Source organism: Xenopus laevis, chromosome 5L, assembly GCF_017654675.1.
Source record: "Xenopus laevis strain J_2021 chromosome 5L, Xenopus_laevis_v10.1, whole genome shotgun sequence".
NCBI lineage: Eukaryota > Metazoa > Chordata > Amphibia > Anura > Pipidae > Xenopus > Xenopus laevis.
In genome coordinates, this window is record NC_054379.1 from 150,236,365 (window position 1) to 150,257,753 (window position 21,389).

Consider the following 21,389-nt stretch of genomic DNA (forward strand, 5'->3'; position numbering starts at 1 on the left):
ACGAGGAACCATAATATAAAGAAATGGTTTTTTCATGTCAGTTACTGGGTAAGGCCAAGTAATAAAGTCAGGAGATAATCATAATTTAAGGAATGGTTGTCATGTCAGAAAGTGAGTATGACTATGTAGTAGAAGACAAGAGGATCGGTTACAAGATAACTTCATTTAAGAAAAGGATTGTGTCATGTCAGAAAGCGAGTAAGACCAAGTAATAAAGGTCAGGATTAGCTGTAAAATATCTTAATGTAAGTTAAATATTGTGCCATGTCTGAAAGTGGGTATGAGGAAGTAATACATGACATTAGGATAGGCTGCAAGGCAATGATTTATATGTCGGAAAGGGAGTATGACCAAGTAATACATAACATTAGCATAGGCTGCAAGGCAAAGATTTCCATGTCAGAAAGGGAGTATGACCAAGTAATAAATGACATTAGGATAGGCTGCAAGGCAATGATTTCCATGTCAGAAAGGGAGTATGACCAAGTAATAAATGACATTAGCATAGGCTGCAAGGCAAAGATTTCCATGTCAGAAAGGGAGTATGACCAAGTAATAAATGACATTAGGATAGGCTGCAAGGCAATGATTTCCATGTCAGAAAGGGAGTATGACCAAGTAATAAATGACATTAGGATAGGCTGCAAGGCAATGATTTCCATGTCAGAAAGGGAGTATGACCAAGTAATAAATGACATTAGGATAGGCTGCAAGGCAATGATTTATATGTCAGAAAGTGAGTATGACCAAGTAATACATAACATTAGCATAGGCTGCAAGGCAATGATTTCCATGTCAGAAAGGGAGTATGACCAAGTAATAAATGACATTAGGATAGGCTGCAAGGCAATGATTTCCATGTCAGAAAGGGAGTATGACCAAGTAATAAATGACATTAGGATAGGCTGCAAGGCAATGATTTATATGTCAGAAAGTGAGTATGACCAAGTAATACATAACATTAGCATAGGCTGCAAGGCAAAGATTTCCATGTCAGAAAGGGAGTATGACCAAGTAATAAATGACATTAGGATAGGATGCAAGGCAATGATTTATATGTCAGAAAGGGAGTATGACCAAGTAATAAATGACATTAGGATAGGCTGCAAGGCAATGATTTCCATTTCAGAAAGGGAGTATGACCAAGTAATAAATGACATTAGAATAGGCTGCAAGGCAATGATTTATATGTCAGAAAGTGAGTATGAGCAAGTAATACATAACATTAGCATAGGCTGCAAGGCAAAGATTTCCATGTCAGAAAGGGAGTATGACCAAGTAATAAATGACATTAGGATAGGCTGCAAGGCAATGATTTATATGTCAGAAAGTGAGTATGACCAAGTAATACATAACATTAGCATAGGCTGCAAGGCAAAGATTTCCATGTCAGAAAGGGAGTATGACCAAGTAATAAATGACATTAGGATAGGCTGCAAGGCAATGATTTCCATGTCAGAAAGGGAGTATGACCAAGTAATAAATGACATTAGAATAGGCTGCAAGGCAATGATTTATATGTCAGAAAGTGAGTATGAGCAGGTAATAAATGGCACACGGATAGGCTGCAAGGCAAGGATTTCCATGTCAGAAAGGGAGTATGACCAAGTAATAAATGACATTAGGATAGGCTGCAAGGCAATGATTTATATGTCAGAAAGTGAGTATGACCAAGTAATACATAACATTAGCATAGGCTGCAAGGCAAAGATTTCCATGTCAGAAAGGGAGTATGACCAAGTAATAAATGACATTAGGATAGGATGCAAGGCAATGATTTCCATGTCAGAAAGGTAGTATGACCAAGTAATAAATGACATTAGGATAGGCTGCAAGGCAAAGATTTCCATGTCAGAAAGGGAGTATGACCAAGTAATAAATGACATTAGGATAGGCTGCAAGGCAATGATTTCCATTTCAGAAAGGGAGTATGACCAAGTAATAAATGACATTAGAATAGGCTGCAAGGCAATGATTTATATGTCAGAAAGTGAGTATGAGCAAGTAATACATAACATTAGCATAGGCTGCAAGGCAAAGATTTCCATGTCAGAAAGGGAGTATGACCAAGTAATAAATGACATTAGGATAGGCTGCAAGGCAATGATTTCCATGTCAGAAAGGGAGTATGACCAAGTAATAAATGACATTAGAATAGGCTGCAAGGCAATGATTTATATGTCAGAAAGTGAGTATGAGCAGGTAATAAATGGCACACGGATAGGCTGCAAGGCAAGGATTTCCATGTCAGAAAGGGAGTATGACCAAGTAATAAATGACATTAGGATAGGCTGCAAGGCAAGGGGGGATTGCTTAGGTTTGACTGTCTCTGGATGAGATGAATTGAATCCCTCGAGCATTGGATACACTAGCAGAGTAAAAAAACATGAGAAAGTGCGCACCAAGAAAAAAGGCTTCTTATTAAATGACCCCATTTCTATGATATATGAACCCCTCGTCAGTGGCTCTGCAGATCTCAGGGGACAGCGAGCACCAATACAACAATTTGCACGTGGAACAGAACATGTGAGAGTGTGTGGAATCTTGGTTGTTTCACTAAGGTTTGGTGACATGATTATGCCTCATTGTGCAGGGAGAGGCACTGCAATTACAGCTGCTGCTAGTATTTGTGTATATTTCACTAGTATTCACTTTTATTTTGGAACATAATGCCTGTCAGCAAGTAAATGTGTATTTGTTCTTTATTTAGGTACTACAACTGGCCGACAGCAGCCCCTCTCCTCCTGGCCATGCAGGCTTTCCAGAAGCCGCTGCCTAAGGTAGGCCGCAGTTCCATAGTAATTCTACCCGTTCTAGCACAACTGCCTGTTTGTGATAATGAAGTAATTACAACCCAGTCAGCCTGAAGCAGTCGTTGCTCCTCCGAGCATTTCTCCTAATTGCATCACAGTGTAGTGTTTATTTACTGCACCCTCCCAAGACATGGGGTTATATTTAACAAAGAGTGAAGTTAGAGATCACCACAGTCCTCTAGAGTAAAATTACGCCACTCTCCATTCATTTCTATGGGGCTTTGAAAGGTGTATTTATCAAAGGATGAACTTTCACCCATTGATAAATATTCCTTTTAAAAATCCCATAGAAATGAATGGAGAGTGGTGGAATTTCACTGTAGAGGACTGTGGTGATCTCTAATTTCACTATTTGACACATATACCCCATGGGCTTCAAGATGTTGCTTAATCTGCTTGCAGCTAAGTAATGGGTCTGTTGGATTTGACTTAAAAATTCTTCTGCCCTTGCTAGAAAATGGGGTGCCACCATTGTTCCTCAACAAGCTGGGAATCTGTGGTACCCCCAGTTTCAGTAACTTACATTTTGGCAAACTGAAACCATCACTTTCGGTTTTAAGCTGTCCTGTGGATAAAGATCTCATTAAAGGGTTGGTTCACCTTAAAGTTAACTTTTACTATTTTATAGAATGGCCAATTCTAAGCAACTTTTCAGTTGGTCTTCATTATTTATTTTTATAGTTTTTTTTTTTAAATGATATGCCTTTTTCTTCTGACTCTATCCATCTTTCATATGTGGGTCACTGACCCCTCCTTAAAGCAACAAAGATCTATAAGGCTACAAATTTATTGCTACTTACTCATCTTTCTATTCAGACCCTGTTCTATTCATATTCCAGTCTCTAATTCAGCTCAGCTCATGTGATATTTGAATTACAAATTTTTGCCAGGCTGAACTGAATCTGAATCCTTATTTGCATATGCAAATTAGCGGCAGGGAAATCGTGTGACTTTGTCAAAAAACAAGGAAGTAAAAATGTTTTCCCCTTCCCACCCCGAATTTGCATATGCAAATTTGGATTTGGTTCGGTATTCGGCCGAATCTTTCGCGAAAGATTTGGGGTTCGGCCGGAATTTCACTCTAGAGGACTGTGGCGATCTCTAACTTCGCTCTTTGATAAATATTCCCCATCAAGCTTGATAAAGGGCCATGTGAGGCCTGAAACGTCGCTGTAATGCCCCAGAAGTCTGCAATAAAGGCATTTTTATTCTAAGAAGACTAAGTGGTGCTGTTCCAATTTAATTCTAGTGGTTCAGGGATGTCCAATTTATGTTAGGACTGAACTACAACTCTCACAGCTTTCTTTATGGATGCAGGATTGCATCAAGGGAATATGGTAAGACAAGATGGTATAAAGGATAGGGCAGAAATTGTCATAGTGTGAGGCTAGGTAGGTTCTGGCTATAACAGCCTGATATCCAGCTTTCAGCTGTTGTTTGACTTCATCTCCCAGAATCCCCAACAACCAAAGATCTGCTCTCCAGACAAACTCTGTAATAGGTTGGCGTCTGATATGCGTTTTCTCCTGCTTACAGCAACATACTGGCGATTTAGCACTTTGGGCAAATGGCAGGAACAAAAGAATTTGTGCAATAAAGGAAAAGCATTTGCTGCCTATACCAGCTGAGTTGCCAGGAGCTACTCATTGTTCCTCTATGAACCTAACTGAGGACTCCCATTGTCAGACTCCTTTTCAATCGGGCTTGTTGGTCACGCAGCAGCTTTTTTCCATTGCAACATGTTTCGTTTATTTCCGAGAATAACAGCGCGTGAATCATGTAATTACCCCATTATTGCTCTGCCCTGCTCCGGGAGGTGGGATGGAAGTGAATTCAGCATGCAATTTCTTTTTTCTATAAGCACGTAGGGGGGGTGGTGTTTGCATGATTATTGAGGACATAGTTTCATCTCTAGATGTTATTTAATATATAGCTTAGTGCCGCAGGCAAAGGTAAGTGTGAGGGTGGGATTGGCATCCAGTTAAATAAGTGCAACCTCCCTCAAGTTTGTGAACCACTGATTCCATCTTGATGCTCTATGTCTGCTATCCAGGGACATTCTGCTCTGGGGTCACCTACCCAAAATCCACTTCCTACTTAATTTGCCTGCACTGAGAGGCAAGTCATGTGCCCAACCAAGCTGCATGTCATTGATTTAAGTGGCACTTGCAGTTGAACATACAGAGTTGCTCACTTGAACATCTTCAGACCAAAATCCCCTTGTTCAAGACAATGGCATGCAGCATGGGTGGTCATCATTGTTTATGGAGATTCCCATTCACCCAGTTCATGATATAAAGGTGAAAATTCGCATAGACAATGCTAATTCACTAAGTTGCGAAGTTTCGTAGCCGGTGCCGAACGCTGGCGAAGTTTCGCAAATGTTTCTATGGCAGGCATAACGAAGTTGCGCTAGCGTTAGATAATTTGAATGTGGTGGGAAGTTACATTTCAATGGACGGATATGCTGCAGCAAATACATTACAATACACAAGCCAAGGGAACCTTAATAAAATAAAATAGAGGTGTTATATTGCCCTACACATGAGCCCACATTATATTTTATGTGCCATATGTTAGGAAATGTAGGGGGGAAGGAGGGTACCCAAAAAAAGTTTTTCGCTCTTTTTCAGCACCAGGTGTAGGCACCAACTGTAATTCCTTAGCCTTTTAAAGAAATGTAGTAGCCAGAAATGTTGTACATTATGTTTTGGGCTTCTGAACCAGCCCAAGGCAACCACAGCCCTTTAGCAGTAAAGATCTGTGTCTCCAAAGATGCCCCAGTAGCTCCCCGTCTTCTTTTCTGCTGATTCACTGCACATGCTCTGCGCTGCTGTCACTTACTGAGCTTAGGGACCCACTCACAATATACAGTACACATAGAATAGAAATGTCACAGTATAAGTCTGATTAGTAATTTAATACAGATAATTACTACATGGCAGCACAGAAACCAGTACAATTAGCATCAGAATTTAATAATCAGCCCTGTAGCATCAGTTTATATTACAGACCAACCTCATTTTCTGCTTGATAATTAGTGACGACCCCTAAGCTTAGATTCTCAACAGCTGCTCAGAGCCCACTGAGCATGTGAGTGTCACAGACACTTTCCAAGATGGTGACCCCCTGTGACAAGTTTGAAGTCCTGGATCATTGCTGCTATTGACAAGCTGACACTTTAGGCTGGTGGAATAAGTTCAGTATATAAAATATCTTTTGTAGTCGCATTAAATTTTAAGGTTTAGTTCTCCTTTAACGTGCATGTGTTGTGGATGTTGAATTGACACCTCATCAGGAGTGTTCCCCATGGCAAGGAGCTCATCTTGCCTTATTGTAGAAACACCCTTTTTGTTACCACCCAATCTTCCTATGGATAAGAAGGTTTCCCTCATCTACACCAACACATCTAAAGAGCTCTAAAGGAAGAGCAGCCAATGTGTGGTTCCTTATCTTGGCAGCATAGAAGGTGCAGTTGAATAGCTATTCTCAAGTATAGCACAACAATAAGGGATTGGTTGTTGAAGAATGCTGGGAGATGTAGTGCAGCAACGGCTGAAAAGGATGGTGTGAAAAGGTTGCTGGGAGTTACAGTTCTAGCATATATGGAGGTAGATTTGTGCAGTTACCTTTAGTTCAGTTGTAGGTGGAGAGGCTGGAACTCTGGAAGCTGTAGCTGAGCAAAAGATGGACAGGGTATTGGCTGAATAAATCTGGCCATTCAAGCAGTCAATGACCCTATTACCAAAATATTGTTATTTCCAGTAGTAAAGGGACTGACAGTCTGTAGCTCTTCACAGGAGGTGCTGGGATAGGGTGGGACTGGCTTACAGAATACTAGAGGATCTCCCACTGCGCCACATCCAGCCCTTTTTTATTCCTGCCATAGGTCTATATGATTATATCTACAACTGCCTACATCTAATTGTTATTAGATAAGTCCCAATCTGACACTGTGCTGGGAATTGTAGTTTAGCAACTAAATTGCCTTGGCTGCAGGCTCTCTTGCATTCCGTTCCATACTCTATAGTGTGGGACTGCAGGATATATGTCTAGCCATTTCCATGTAACCTTGTCTGCGACCCAATGTACTAACACTCTTACATTTTCTCTCCTTTGTTCTCTCTCTCCCTCTACGAACGTCTCAAGTGTTCTTGCTTTGATTACTTGTGTGCAGTGGTAGATTCCATTAGATTTTGTTTTTCTGGTCTCTGTGGCCAACAGGCAGTATGTATGTTTCTCATTCTCGTGCTTGCTTGCCATTGTTCAGTTTACCTCTTCTTTTCCTTTCCGCCTGTTCATTTCGTTCTCGTTTTCCTTTTTTCATTTGACTATTTTTCGATTCATTTAGATCTTTATTTTTTTGCTTTTTTTTCGTTATTCTCGTCGCTGTCCCTCTGTCACAGGTAACCATCGATACTCTGATGAGAGACAAGATGCCGAAGAAAGGGGGACGGTGGTGGTTTTCCTGGAGGGGGAGAAACACAAATATAAAATCAGTAAGTTCAACCCCTCCCCCCCTATAACCTGACTATAAGGCAGACCCTTATACTGGTCCAGTGCAGTTAGAATAGTGTTAATAAACATCTGATTAGGCCAAAGTTTGCTTTTGTTGCCCCCAAAGTTTGATTGTTCACCTGCTGTAACTAAAGTTTGCTTTCTTACCAGTTTAGGGCAGAGACACACTGGCAGATTTGGGGAAGTCGCTTCACAAGGAAATTTCGGGCGACTTGGGAAAATGAAGCGATCCTAGTGCCTTCCTGCCGGCGATTTTCATTATAGCCAGCGGAAGGCAGTTTGGGGAGATTAGTCGCCCCGAAGAAGAGGAGATTTGATGTCGGGCGACTAATCTCCCCGAATGTGCCATTGTGTCTCTGCCCTTAGAACTGGGCTAGTTTAGGCCCAACCAGCTGCCATTTAGACCATCGGAACATCCATAGGGTTAATGTAGCCTGTAATCAGTAAGGTTCTGAGACATCAACTTGAGGTCCAACAGAGCATTGAGTTATCACAGAACAAGAACAGCCAGAAGTCAGTGAGAATGTTTTAAATAATTACCAATAAAAAGTCAACTGGTATCTGCTATAGAGCGAGCAAGCAAATGTGTAATGTCTCCACATAAAAGCATAATGTTATAAGAAGGGCCAAGCTTGCCCAGTTCTAGGAACTCATACCACCAGTCAGCATTTGCAGGGTTGCTGCAGTTTAAAACATCTTTATGATCATACTTTTTATCTGTGTAACATGAGTCTTCTTTACTAGGAAGCAAAGCCAGATCAAGGCTTGAATGGAAATGGACCCTACAGTGGTGGACAACCAGCTGGGACCAGCTTGGAACATAGGTAGGGGTGCAAATCAATTGTTTTGATATATAGATAGATGTAGTTATTATTCATCCAGGTGCCTGAGACTTCCTGGATGCCTTGTCTCTATTTATGAATTCTTCTTCCCTAACCAGTACACTATATGGTCAAAAGTATGTGGACACCTGCCTGTCCAACATGATAACGATAACGGACTGATCCTTAGGGCCCAACGATCACATCAAAATGGAGGCTATACTGGAGGTCGGACCGCGGGACTGAATCGACGAATAGATACGGCCGTGATCAGCTTCTGGCTGACTTTCGGCTAGATATCGATCGTGAACGCCCGTTAGATGGCCCCACATATGGGCCAATAAGCTACCGACTCGGTCTGTCCTCAGCTTTTATCGGCCTGTGTATGGGGGCCTTTAGTTGGGATCAAGTACAAGGTATTATTACAGAGAAAAAGGAAATCATTTTTTGAAATTTTGATTATTTGGATAAAATGGAGTCTATAAGAAACGACCTTTCCGTAATTCTGAGCTTTCTTATATAGTTAAGCTGTTGGAAATCATTTTCATTGAAATCATTGTCAGTATAATGCAGCCGTACTGAAGCCTGCTGTGTTGCTTTAAAGGAAAACTATACCCCCCAAACAATGTAGGTCTCTAATAAAAGATACTGAGTAAAACCCTGCTTCATGTAAATGAACCATTATCATAATAATATACTTTTCTAGTAGTATGTGCCATTGGGTAATTATAAATAGAAAATTGCCATTTTAAAAAATAAGGGCCGCCTCCTGAGATCGTACGATTCACTGTGCACACATACAAACCACATGTAAGGTCACATGAGCCAATTAACAGACAGAGTTCTGCCTTTTGCTTCAACACTTCTTCCTGTTACAGTTAGTGTTGTAGTATTTCTGGTCAGGTGATCTCTGAGGCAGCACAGATAGAGTCACGAAATGGTGGTTCAAGGCAAGAGATGTAAAAGGGCAATATTTATGTAAATATATATTCCAGTTTGGTAAGATTCTTTAATATATCATTCAATTTGATATAAACTATCTGTTGCTTAAGTATTCATTTTGGGGTTATAGTTTTCCTTTAAAACAAATTGTTCTATTTTGAAAGTTAAACTTGCCAGTCACCTGTATTTATAGAACCCACCGTGACCACATTTTCTCATTTACAGCAGTCAAGTAGACAAATAAATATTGAGGTCAATTAGGGAAAAACCCAACTTGTGTGAAATCTGCTTTTCCTTCCAAAGTTTCTACTCAGTGGTCACTTTCACGGGCAAGTTGCTCTGGATGGTTATGTACTAATTTAAGTACAAAGAGGCTCTTGTGTACTAATATGGCCACAACCCATGCGATTCTGTATTTAGTGCGTTTTCCCCACTTCCTTTATGGCAATGTGAAGGGCAAATTCCACAATAATAAAAGGGGTAAAATTCCAAATGTAAGGGGTAATTTACCATGTGGCATGGGCATGATGAAATGCAAATGCAAAACCAGGCTTAAAATATATGGCAAATTTACAGAAATATGAAACCACGCCAGGATCAGTTACATATTTAGTCAAATCGGGTTGAAAAAAGACAGTCCATCAAGTTCCACCCCTCCAAATGAAAACCCAGCATCCATACACACCCCTCCCTACTTTCACATAAGTTATATATACCCATATCTATACTAACTATAGAGCTTAGTATCACAATAGCCTTTGATATTATGTCTGTCCAAGAAATCATCCAAGCCATTCTTATAGTCATTAACTGAATCAGCCATCACAACATCACCCGGCAGTGCATTCCACAACCTCACTGTCCTGCCTGTGCTTCAAATGAAAGTTCTTTTCTTCTAGTCTAAAGGGGTGGCATGTGGTAGGTTGGGTAAAAAGGTCCCCTACTATTTGTCTATAATGTCCTCTAATGTACTTGTAAAGTGTAATCATGTCCCCTCGCAAGCGCCTTTTTTCCAGAGAAAACAATCCCAACCTTGACAGTCTCCCCTCAAAATTTAAGTCTTCGATCCCTCAGTGATCCCCAACCAGTAGCTCGTGAGCAACCTTTTGCTCTCCAACCCCTTGGATGTTGCTCCCAGTGGCCTCATAGTAGTTGATTATTTTTGAATTCCAGGCTTGGAGGCAAGTTTTGGTTGCATAAAAACCAGGTGTACTGCCGAACAGAGCCTCCAATGTAGGTTGACAATCCTCATCGAGGCTACCAAATGGCCAATCACAGCACTTATTTGGCAGCCCAAGAACATTTTTCATGCATGTGTTGCTCTCCAACTCCTTTTACTTCTGAATTTTGCTCACGGGTTCAAAAGGTTGGGGATCCCTGCATCTAACCAGTTTAGTTGCACTTAGTCTCTGCACTCTCTCTAGCTCATTTATATGAGGCCTCACCAGGGACCTATAAAGAGGCATAATTATGTTTTCATCCCTTGAGTTAATGCCCTTTTTTTATTCAAGACAGAACTTTATTTGCTTTAGTAGCCACAGAATGACACTGCCCACAATGTCAGTGCTTCTTGACTTCCAAGAATATCTAATAATCTTCACCAAATATCACAACGATTGTCCTTCAAACTGGATTTCTATGGCTTCCATGGAAAGAAAGGAATTGGTTGCCCTAACAGACCACCAGTTCCATGCACTAGCTCCACAGTTTGGGAAGCACTTGGGTCAGAGATAAAATAAACATTTATGGCGGATCAGTATACAAAAGTAAAATGTAAGAGTACCATCACAATGACTCTACTGTTGGGTCCCCCATTGACCTCTGTTATGACCTTTTGTCTACTGTTTAGATATGGATCAGGTGGATCAGTGGATATAGAATATACTTTTTACTGCCGAGCCTCGGCTATGTTTCATTACCATAATGACAGAGCAGGTCTTGTGGCTCTGCTGATCACAGTGGTGAAGAGCCAGGCCATTGGCCGCTTGTAATGATTTTACCTGCAATGCAGTGCTGCAGTACAGTCTGGGGAAAGCACATCTTTCAGCTACCTGTATAAGTTCCTTTATCAGCATAACAATATATTACGTGCTGTGTGCAATATATATATATATATATATATATATATATATATATATATATATATATATATATATATATATATATATATATATATATTATTTGCTGGATGATGTTGCTTCTCCTCGTCTTGCTTCATATAACTGGCATCACTGAGACAGTTACTGCAATTACCGTTTAGTTGAATTACAGTATTAAGACTGTCTGCATTTTAAATAGAAAGAACTGGGTGAATCTCCTGCAGTTCATTACCTGCTACAAGTCATGCGTAAAGATATTGATGTGCGTCCCGTTGCTTCCTAGCCTTTCCCTTCTTCGAGCGGCTTCTCAATAGTGGTCCCTGCTCCCTCTCATCTGTTATTTATAAAGCAGCGACACTGCTAAGTGTTTCCAGCCGGGTTGTATCAAATGGCTGTAAATAATAATAATCTCAATGGAGGGACCCCGGCATGAATTAAACATTAAGTCCAGACAGCTCATTGATAGCTTCTGGTGTCCTCCCGTGAGATGAGGCTTTCCAGATACAATCAATTGCAACCGAGTGATTCAGTGGAAATGTATTTTTAATGCATCTTGCGTCTTCCTGATGATCACGTGCTCTTCCACTGTTGTTTCAGAATCAAAGATGAATCATCGTCGAGCGATGAAGACCCTAGGGGTGCTAAGCAGAGCATCGGCTCCCTGCAGTCAAACCAGACTCCTATTTCATCGTGCGGCATCACGTATAAAAAGACATTGAGGCTGACCTCTGACCAGCTTGTGAGTTCTAATACATCATCTTGTGTTATGAATGGAAAGTTTCAAGCTCATTAAGGCCGTGGCTTTTATCCCTGTAGATTGTATTGGAGATGCCCTTGATTCCCCTCTCATCTCACTTATGTGCTGTTCAGCGGTTTCCTCTCCTGTTAGCCCCTACCTTAGCACTTGCCTTTAGCTGCATCATTTACATCTATGTCTATTTGTTATACTTACTGCATGGGGTTTTATAGGGTTACTTTGTGTGCACCATGTTTTTATACTGTGTGCCATGCCCTGTGCTAGACTCCCATAGAGGACAGGGCTTTCTGCTCCCGAATTGCATGCATTCATGAGGGATGCACTGGGGCTGTCTCTTGGGTTTCCCTGTGGATTCCCTAGCATTTGCACCTGGGATTTAATACATGTAACCCATGCTCCTTAAAGGGGTTGTTTACCTTAGAGATAACTTTTTCTTTTTTTCTGAGACAATTTGGAGTTGAGTTTAATTTTTTATTATTTGTGTTTTTTGAGTTATTTAGCTATTAATTCAGCAATCCAGTTGCTAGCAACCATGCATTGCTTTGAATAAAGACTGAAATACTGTATGCCTAGGAGAGGACATGAATAGAAACAGACTCAAGTGCTTTCCAAACTGTGGAGCTAGTGCATGGAACTGGAGGTCAGTTAGGGCAACTGATTCCTTTCTTTCCATGGAAGCCCTAGAAATCCAGTTTAGATGTGTGGTCAGCGACCCCCAGTTGAAAACTGGTTAGAAGAACAAGGCAAATAATGAAAAAATTGTAAACCATAAATGAAAACCAATTAAAAAGTTTCTTAGAATTGGCCATTCTATTAAAGGTGAATGCCCCTTTAAATCTCCTTAAATGTGAGCAGATTCCTGTTTTAACCTGTGATCCATTGGTATTCCATTCACCTTTCCTATCTCAGCATCTGGTATCTGCATTATAGGTTGAACCACAAACCCCTTCTGTCCTAGTGAATAGATCGGAGGTCTCCAAAGATTTTACCTGTGAGCAATATTCAGATGTAAGAAGAGTTAGGGAGTCACGGAAGCATGCACTATGTTTCTGGGTGGTGCAAGAAAAGTGCTGTGATTGGTAGCCCCTAAATACACTGGCAGCCTTCAGGAGACTCTGTTTGGCATTACATCTGGTTTTTATATAACCAAACTTGCCTCCAAGCCTGGAATTCAAAAATAAGCACCTGCTTTAAGGCCACTTGGAACAGCATCCAGGGGGACGGAGAGCAACATTTTCACTCATGAGTCACTGGTTGGGGAAAGCTGAAATGGATGTTTCCTAATGGGCTATACAAGGTCCAACCAACCAAAATGCCGCAGGCTCTGTGTGGTCCAAGGGATTTTTATGGCCCTAGACTGGTCCCGAGTTCCATAGACTCCTTTGTATGACATCATCCTTAATTAATATAATCCTTGAACATGTGGTTTGAGACATAATCCTCCCTTTACATGTAAAAAGTTGAATAGCACTGGGTTATACCATCTGCCCACCTGACTTGTGCCCTAGCACCTACCATTTCTGCGTGTTTTATGGATCCGTCCTACTTAAGCCCCCACTGCCTAGGCTTGTGCACTATTGCACTTGTGCACATCCACCACACTTTCAGGAAAGCCAGGGTGTTGATAATGAGGTAACCTTTAACTGTGAATAATGCTAATTATTTTGCAGTGTAATTATATGGGAAATGTATGTATCTAGGCACATCTATAGCGTCTCCATTCTCTGGTGGGTTAAGAATAATTTGTTCTGTTATTTGGTTTGACACAGCTCTATTTCTGTGGCCGTACATTAGCATTAAAGCAGTCTGCGGGTAAATAACCATTAGGCAAATATAATTCTATTTGAAATGCCATTAATATATGAATGTTATCTGAAGCCCTTTAATCCACGGAGAACACAAAGTTCTCGGCTATTTCATTCTGGTGCAGCACATACACGTTAACGGTGGGAGACAGTGATCTCAGCTTTAAGGGATTTTGAAATCGAAAATTTAATTGGTGTCATTTGAAATGGAGATTCAGAAGGGTAAAGCCATTAGACGTATCAATGTGCAGGAGGGATAGTAAATGAGTGCGTCTGGAAAAAGGAAGCTGCAGTCAGTAATGATTCCAAATCAAATGAAATACTGTGTGTCTCTAATACAGAAAGATTTAAGAGATTGACTGGGTAGAAAATCCACTAATAGGCTGCCATGTAAATAATCAGCCGACGAATAATAAGGAAAACATTGATTTTTGTGCAAAAAAACATAGTTTTAAAGAACAAGGAAAGTGCATATAAGTATTTTTAGTATTCTGCACATGCCACCTATACTTGAGAGTCGGCAAAGTATCCCTGGGATATCATTTAATAATGTGTCAGCACTGGGTACAAGGTTAGCAATTATTTTCACTGTAGAGTGTTGCACCCAAGAGCAACACTTTTGTGGTCCATTAAATAAGAGTGCAGGCTAAAAGATTCCCACATTGTGCAGTAATGAACGGTCAGTGAAGGTCTCTCCCTATTAGAAGAGTTAGGGAATGACTGCAGTTTTACAATTGAATGGTCAAAAGGGAAAACCAGTTCACCAATGGTTGACTTTTTAAACTGTCGGCTGATTGCTTGCATCGGGGCAGTTGGATCCTAAACACTGGGGGGGTTATTTATTAAGGTTTGAGTTGTGTTTTCCATGAAAATAAGAGTTTTCAAGGTTGTTTTTTTGATCAAAACTCAAATTTTCGGGTTAACAAAACCATTCGACCTTTGATAAATAACCCCATTATGCCAGTTTGGTCGTCCACACATGTGGCTGTAGCATACCAATATCCAACTCGCAGTTTAGTGTGCTGCTTCCATATACAAAAACAAATAGCTTACATTAATTATTCAGCGTGCCCTAACTTGAACATCAGATCAACTCCCAAACATTTAAAAAACATGTATTGCATGGCTCACAATTTTAGACTATAATGTTCATCTTGTTGTTGGCTCTTGTATTGCACAGCAGTAGAGGACTATATGAAATTGCTGCAATCCCCATCATCCCCCAACAGCACAGGCTGTTGTAAGACAGCAAGAGCCCAAGGGCTCCATATAACCAATACATTTTTTTAAAAAAAAAAGCCTGCAAGCATTTTGCCCAGTGATACTAGCAAAAATGTTAAATATCAACTTGTTCCCAGGAAAACATTATCTCGGGGCTTTATTTTTTTTTCTCTGTATCAGTTTATTTCATCCAGTACAGGCTGATGCAATTATCTTGTACTTGTAGAAAAGTCTCAAGCTGAAAAATGGTCCCAATGATGTTGTATTCAGCGTCACCACTCAATATCAAGGCACATGTCGATGTGAAGGTACCATTTACCTCTGGGACTGGGACGATAAAATCATCATTTCTGATATTGATGGAACCATCACACGGTGAGTTTGTTGCAGCCGGGAACCATAGCTCATTGCGTCTGACAGATGGCGAGTGTTCTGCTTTTGAACAAGATCCTTACCATCTCAATTTCCAGCTTGTTATCCTGTAAATCCTCTTAGATACTACTTTTGTACCATTATAGGTGTCATTCAGGAAAAACTGCTCATTTATTCTTTCAAACAGAAAAAAAAAAGTCCAATGAAGGATACCATTAAAATCTGCTGTTATGGTTTAAAATGGAAAAAAAATATTTAGTGGCTGTACTTGTAATTTAATAATTCATTAAAAGAGCCAGATACAAATAATTATGGACAGTGATGGGGTCTAGGATGAGTAATTATGAGAAAATTGCATCCCATGAAGCGGGACAATGCTTTGTTGCTGCAACAGAACTAGATCAACCAGCTCAAGTCAAGACAGTGAAGATCATTGAGCTTAGGGCCATGCATGACTCCTACAGGCACTTCTTATGGGTCATTTTTAGATGATCTGTGTATCATTCATTTATTTCTGCTGGTTTTATAGAAGCATTATGAGCTTCAATATTACCATTGACCCTCGAGTCCATGGTGGACTATAATAAATACACTTGGACTGTAGCCATGATCCAATATTAAAGTGTAACATTTGGACTACAAGCTTGGATTTCAATAAAACATTATTGGGGCAGTGATAACATGCTTAATCACACATTTCCACCTTTATAGTGTTACAGTAGGTCAGAGACGGGAGTAAAGAGAATAAGGGGATGTACTGGAAATAACATGGTAAATGGAGCAATGCCGCTCCAGAGGAAATGTTTCCAGCAGACAGGAGCTCTTGTTTGACCAATATGTCTCTTACAGTATCCCAGAGCCATTGTAGCCATTATCTCATTAATTAAATATAAAATGAAATTGGCTTATTCAATAAAATACACCTATTGGGTATCGGTTACAGTCAAATGCAAGAAATTAGCCCCAAAAGTAATACAGAATAATAATTCAATTCAAGTATGGTGCCTATGATCTAGCATGCTTGGGACCTGGGGTTTTTACATAATTTTCTAGTAGACTTAAGACTTAAGTTTACCTGTGTCTGTTCCTTCTCTTTTCCGAATTATAATATTAGTGCCCCTTCTCAACACGTGCACTCTTACATTTCCCTTGCATTCCCCTTGCATTCTTTCAAATTATGAATTACCTCCTTATTAAAGAAAGGTTGAGGGCAATAGAGTTTCAATATGGAAATACAGCCTATAGAATAGATTGTCAAAACAATTTGTTGTTGGCCTGAAGACCGTAAGGTAGCGGACAGCCATAGATAATGAGAGTAAACAACAATTTTTATTTGAAAGTTATTGCATTTCATATATGAGTGCTGTATGCAGTTCAGTCAACTGGCCGTGGCTCTGTCTATGGAAAAGATATGCCTCTCTGCACAACTTGTGAGACGGGGTACTACAATTCACTTATTTAAAGCATTTGATAATCCTAAACTCTAGTATGTCTTGAATTAATTAGTAGACCTCTCACCTTAATTAGCTGGAAGAGTTTGGCACTGCCATTAGAAGCACTACCTCTTTCCATTATTGATTTCATAGTGGTGGATAAATCTCCTGTCCTTCTACCTAGGACTCTCCAGGACCTGCTGACAATTACGTTTTGCTTTTGCTGTGCGCCTTACAAATATGTCAATAAATGCCCAACATAAACGGCAATTTGTGGCATATTGCTTAAAAATGTTAGCCTTGTCTTTCAGATCGGACACACTGGGTCATATTCTGCCAACACTGGGTAAAGACTGGACTCACCAAGGGATAGCAAAGCTGTATCACAAAGTGAGCCAGTGAGTATCTCCAAAGGTACTTTTAGCTGGATGATGGGGGTCGTGGTATAACTAGATGCTACTGGGACTTACGGCAAAATGTTTTAAGGATTTTGGGAAGATTATTTGTTTCTTAAAAATACAATGAAATTGGGCATAAGTTGCAACCTAGTGGGTCCTCTATGCTACTGGTCCTATCTGGTGATGGGTCTCCTGCCTCCATGAAAGGTGGAGTGATTCTGAAGATCTCTGTGGACCTCTCTGTGCCAAGCTTTTATTGTAGTTTTGTTAGATAGTGTCTTTATTCAGCATCTCTATTATCTAGAGAAACATGGGATAGCCATCTGTTGATGAATAACCTGTACAAGTCTATGTATTAGAATGAATCAGATGATGCTATAATACATCCTATAAATTAATCGGGCTGCATAAACCATGCAGTAGGTTTGCCTTCTTGGTTTGCCTTCCTACTTTCATTCTTATGAATAATTAAGTCTCATTTTGATTTCATTTGCATTTTAGGAACGGCTACAAGTTTCTCTACTGCTCAGCCCGGGCCATTGGAATGGCTGATATGACTAGAGGCTACCTTCACTGGGTAAATGAACGTGGGACAGTACTACCTCAGGGACCGGTCCTCTTAAGTCCTAGCAGTTTGTTCTCTGCCTTACACAGGTATAGTGTATATAACTATTTTATGTAATCTAAATCCGATGCAGTGTGCTTGCTGTTTCTATTATGCAGATAAGTTTTATATAATAATAATAATTCATAAATTATACACATAAGTACTTTTTCTGATGTCAGAAAATTATAAATATATAGTGAATAAAGTACCCCCTCTTGTAAAATCTAAGGATATTATAAGTTACAGAGGAGTTCCATCAGCCTGATGTTTTTATACAGGTCATGGAACTCCGAGGTGACTTGCAACAGGGGGTACTTTATTTATTATAATACACAAGTTTCAGTGAGTCATGTGACAGAAATGACATCACTAAGCTCTGATTATTACCGATGACATCACTAAGCACGGTTTATAAGGATATAATTTACAGGATATTCATGGCTCTTGTGTATTATTATATGTGTATAAATTTAACTAGTTATACACTCTCCCCCAAAATATTCAGTCCTGCGCTACATGTACCTAGGAAAGAGGTCCCTGCTTCGTAGACTGTTCAAATGGGTAATGGTGATAGATGAGACCAAGGTCTATGGCATCTTAGTGTTTGGGCCCAGTTCACTGTTTTGAGTCAGTTTTGTTGTTCCCTGTCCTGTTGTAACATGTGCCATACCTTGGTATAAGCACTTACTATACGGCCCATTAACCAGGGAACTAGACTGCCCAACGTCTCTACAAATTAAACGTAAATGACCCAAACAATGGCATACATGATAATCATAAGGAGTAACCACAGGCAATGTTCCCAGAAACCATGTATTTGGGTGGAAGGGTCTAAATTTTGTGTGTGTGTGTGTGCATACGTATGTGTGCGTATGAGTTTTGTGCTAGTGTTACAGCTTGTGCACATGAGCTCACGGCTTGGAGGGAACAATAATGATAAGGACAATAGACATCGGCTATAATACTACAGCTGTCGTATAGTTCTATTTTAATATCAGATATTATAGGATACAATTATTGCTGGAGTGGCAGATTCTATCCTTCCTTAGGATTCATTTATAGTTATTTTGCGAATACACAACAAGTAGCACTATATCACAATTCCACCCTATGCTTATAGCTGGCAGATTTACAGGTAAATGCAAGAATAAATCAAATGGCAGAATCGTTTCCTAATACGACGTGCGTGGAGCACACAGACAAAAGCTGTTCATCCTATTGGGGCCCGAGCTTCAAGCAGCTTTCAGTTCCTGGAGCGGCACTATCACAAAGGCATTTTTTTCCCGCTAGCAGCCCCGCCTGTAATAATATTTCCATTGTGCATGTGAATGGAGTATTCCTGCTAAGGCTTTCATGCTTCTTCCTCTGGGCCACAGTATAAATAATTCTGCAACTTTTCACACTTCCACAGCAAGCGCAATAATTGTTATGAAGTCATTACAAGCCAATAAAATGCTGCACTGCCAAATAAAGGGAATTCGGGGCCTCTGCGATAGAAATTTTTTGTGAGATTAATAAGATAACAATATTATTTCCCATAACCCATGGGTTTATGTTTCTGCCAATGTATGGCGTGACCACAGAAAGTTTGGTTTCATTTATTAAATTCCACCCCCATTCTGTTACCCATCATACTGAAGTTAAAGGGGTAGTTCACCTTGACTCTTACCCAATATGTAATATAAGGCACAACGTTTGCCCAGGAGCAGTAACCAATAGCAACCAGTAAGATGTTTGCTTTTAAAGGAGAAGGAAACCCTGTAGAAGAAAACCCCTTACCCTCCTCCCCCCAGGCTAACTTACCCCTTGTCGCAGATTCTTGCAGCGGACTTCATGGCATCCATCTTCCGGGTCTTCGGTACGCTGACTGGGAGATCTGCGATCTCTCTCAATTTCTGTGCATGCGCAGTTGTCGCAGACCGCCAAATGTGCATTCCCCGAAATACCGATCTCCCACGAGGACCCGAAAGATGGATGCCGTGAAGTCCGCTGCCGGAATCTGCGACAAGGGGTAAGTTAGCTTGGGGGGAGGAGGGTACGGGGTTTTCTTCTACAGGGTTTCCTTCTCCTTTAAAAGCAAACATCTTAGTATACAGAATGGGACAGTTAGCCTGGGGGGGGGAGGGGGGGTCTATGTGGGGTGGGGGTACAGGGTTTTTTCTACAGGGTTTCCTTCTTCTTTAAACTTGGAGACCACTATATGCTACCCGCTGATAGGTTACCGCACACAGGTAAAGTTAGTACCTGGCTCAGGGAAGAGTCAAATAGGCCCCCCACCAGTGATTTTTACTTTCCTTGTTTAATATTCCTTTGCTCAATACAAACTGGTGCTATATATAAGTAAATGCACTACCACTTCTAACAGATTTCTTTTGACCTAACAGCTATTGGCCAACTCATTTTATCAGATGATACAATAAATATTTTGCCTTGCAGTTCACCTCAGTGCAACAACTCAAAAGTTATCACTTTCTATTTCTAAACAGGGAAGTGATTGAAAAAAAGCCTGAAAAATTTAAGATTGAGTGTCTGACGGACATCAAAACTTTATTCCAGCCCAACGAAGAACCGTTTTATGCTGCTTTTGGAAACCGAGTCACAGTAAGTAACAAAGCGGCAACCCTCCCAAAAAGGTTATACCCAAAAGTTCACTGGAAACAAGCAATTGATAGAGTGGTACCTAAACAATAAATCAGGGGACCATCCCTATTAATGCAAAACAATGTCCACTGTTTGGACAGTTATTAAAAGATTCTGCTGAAATGATCATAAATAATGAACAACTGATATAAGCAGAGAAAGGAAAGTTCCCATAAAATAGATGTTTGGTTGTTTCATATTACATGGATGCAGCTTTTAAACAAGTTTCAATGAGTGATGTCATGCAGCTGACATCGCAAAGTGATATCAGAAAGTACTGTGTATAATTTACAGATTGTTCATGGTTCTTATGTATTCTAAATAAATAACAGAGCTTTGTTATCTCAGGGAGAGCACAGTGGGATTTATAGTAGGGATGCACTGAATCCGTGATTCGGCCAGGATTCTGCCTTTTTCAGCAGGATTCAGATTTGGCCGAACACTTCTGCCCCACCGAATCGAATCAGAATCTTAATTTGCATATGCAAATATGCAGAAATCGTGTGACTTTTGTCACAAAATGAGGAAGTAAAAAATGTTTTCCCCTTCCCACCCTTAATTTGCATATGCAAATTAGATTTGGTTCGGTGTTCGGCTAAATCTTTTGCGAAGGATTCGGGGGTTTGGCCAAAATATTGGATTCGGTGCTTCCCTAATTAATAGGGATGCACCAAATCAACTATTAGGGATTTGGCAGAATCACAGAATCCTTAGTGAAAAATTCGGCCGAATACCAAACCGAATCTGAATTTGCATATGCAAATTTGGAGCGGAAAAAGTAGAAAAACATTTTTTAACTTCCTTGTTTTGTGATGAAAAGTCCCTTCCTGCCCCTAATTTTCATATGTTTAATTAGGATTTGGAACGGCCAGGCACAAGGATCTGGCCGAGTCTGAATCCTACTGAAAAAGGCAGAACCCTGAACCAAATCCTGGATTTGGTGCCTCCCTACAGTGGACCGTA

General features: G+C 40.3%; 1 protein-coding gene across 6 annotated transcripts in view; it reads left to right on the forward strand.

The window, feature by feature from the left end:
• lpin1.L (lipin 1 L homeolog) overlaps positions 1–21,389 on the forward strand; it is a 96,859-nt gene that overhangs the window by 68,549 nt on the left and 6,921 nt on the right. For 5 of the 6 annotated variants that reach the window (XM_041563550.1, XM_041563552.1, XM_041563555.1 and 2 more), the window contains exons 11-19: positions 2,711–2,780; positions 6,963–7,040; positions 7,220–7,312; positions 8,076–8,155; positions 11,791–11,932; positions 15,203–15,351; positions 17,093–17,179; positions 17,681–17,833; positions 20,273–20,387. In XM_041563550.1, coding sequence (XP_041419484.1) covers positions 2,711–2,780; positions 6,963–7,040; positions 7,220–7,312; positions 8,076–8,155; positions 11,791–11,932; positions 15,203–15,351; positions 17,093–17,179; positions 17,681–17,833; positions 20,273–20,387 — 967 coding nt within the window. The remainder of the gene's footprint in view (positions 1–2,710; positions 2,781–6,962; positions 7,041–7,219; positions 7,313–8,075; positions 8,156–11,790; positions 11,933–15,202; positions 15,352–17,092; positions 17,180–17,680; positions 17,834–20,272; positions 20,388–21,389) is intronic. The other variant, XM_041563551.1, reaches the window with a different exon arrangement.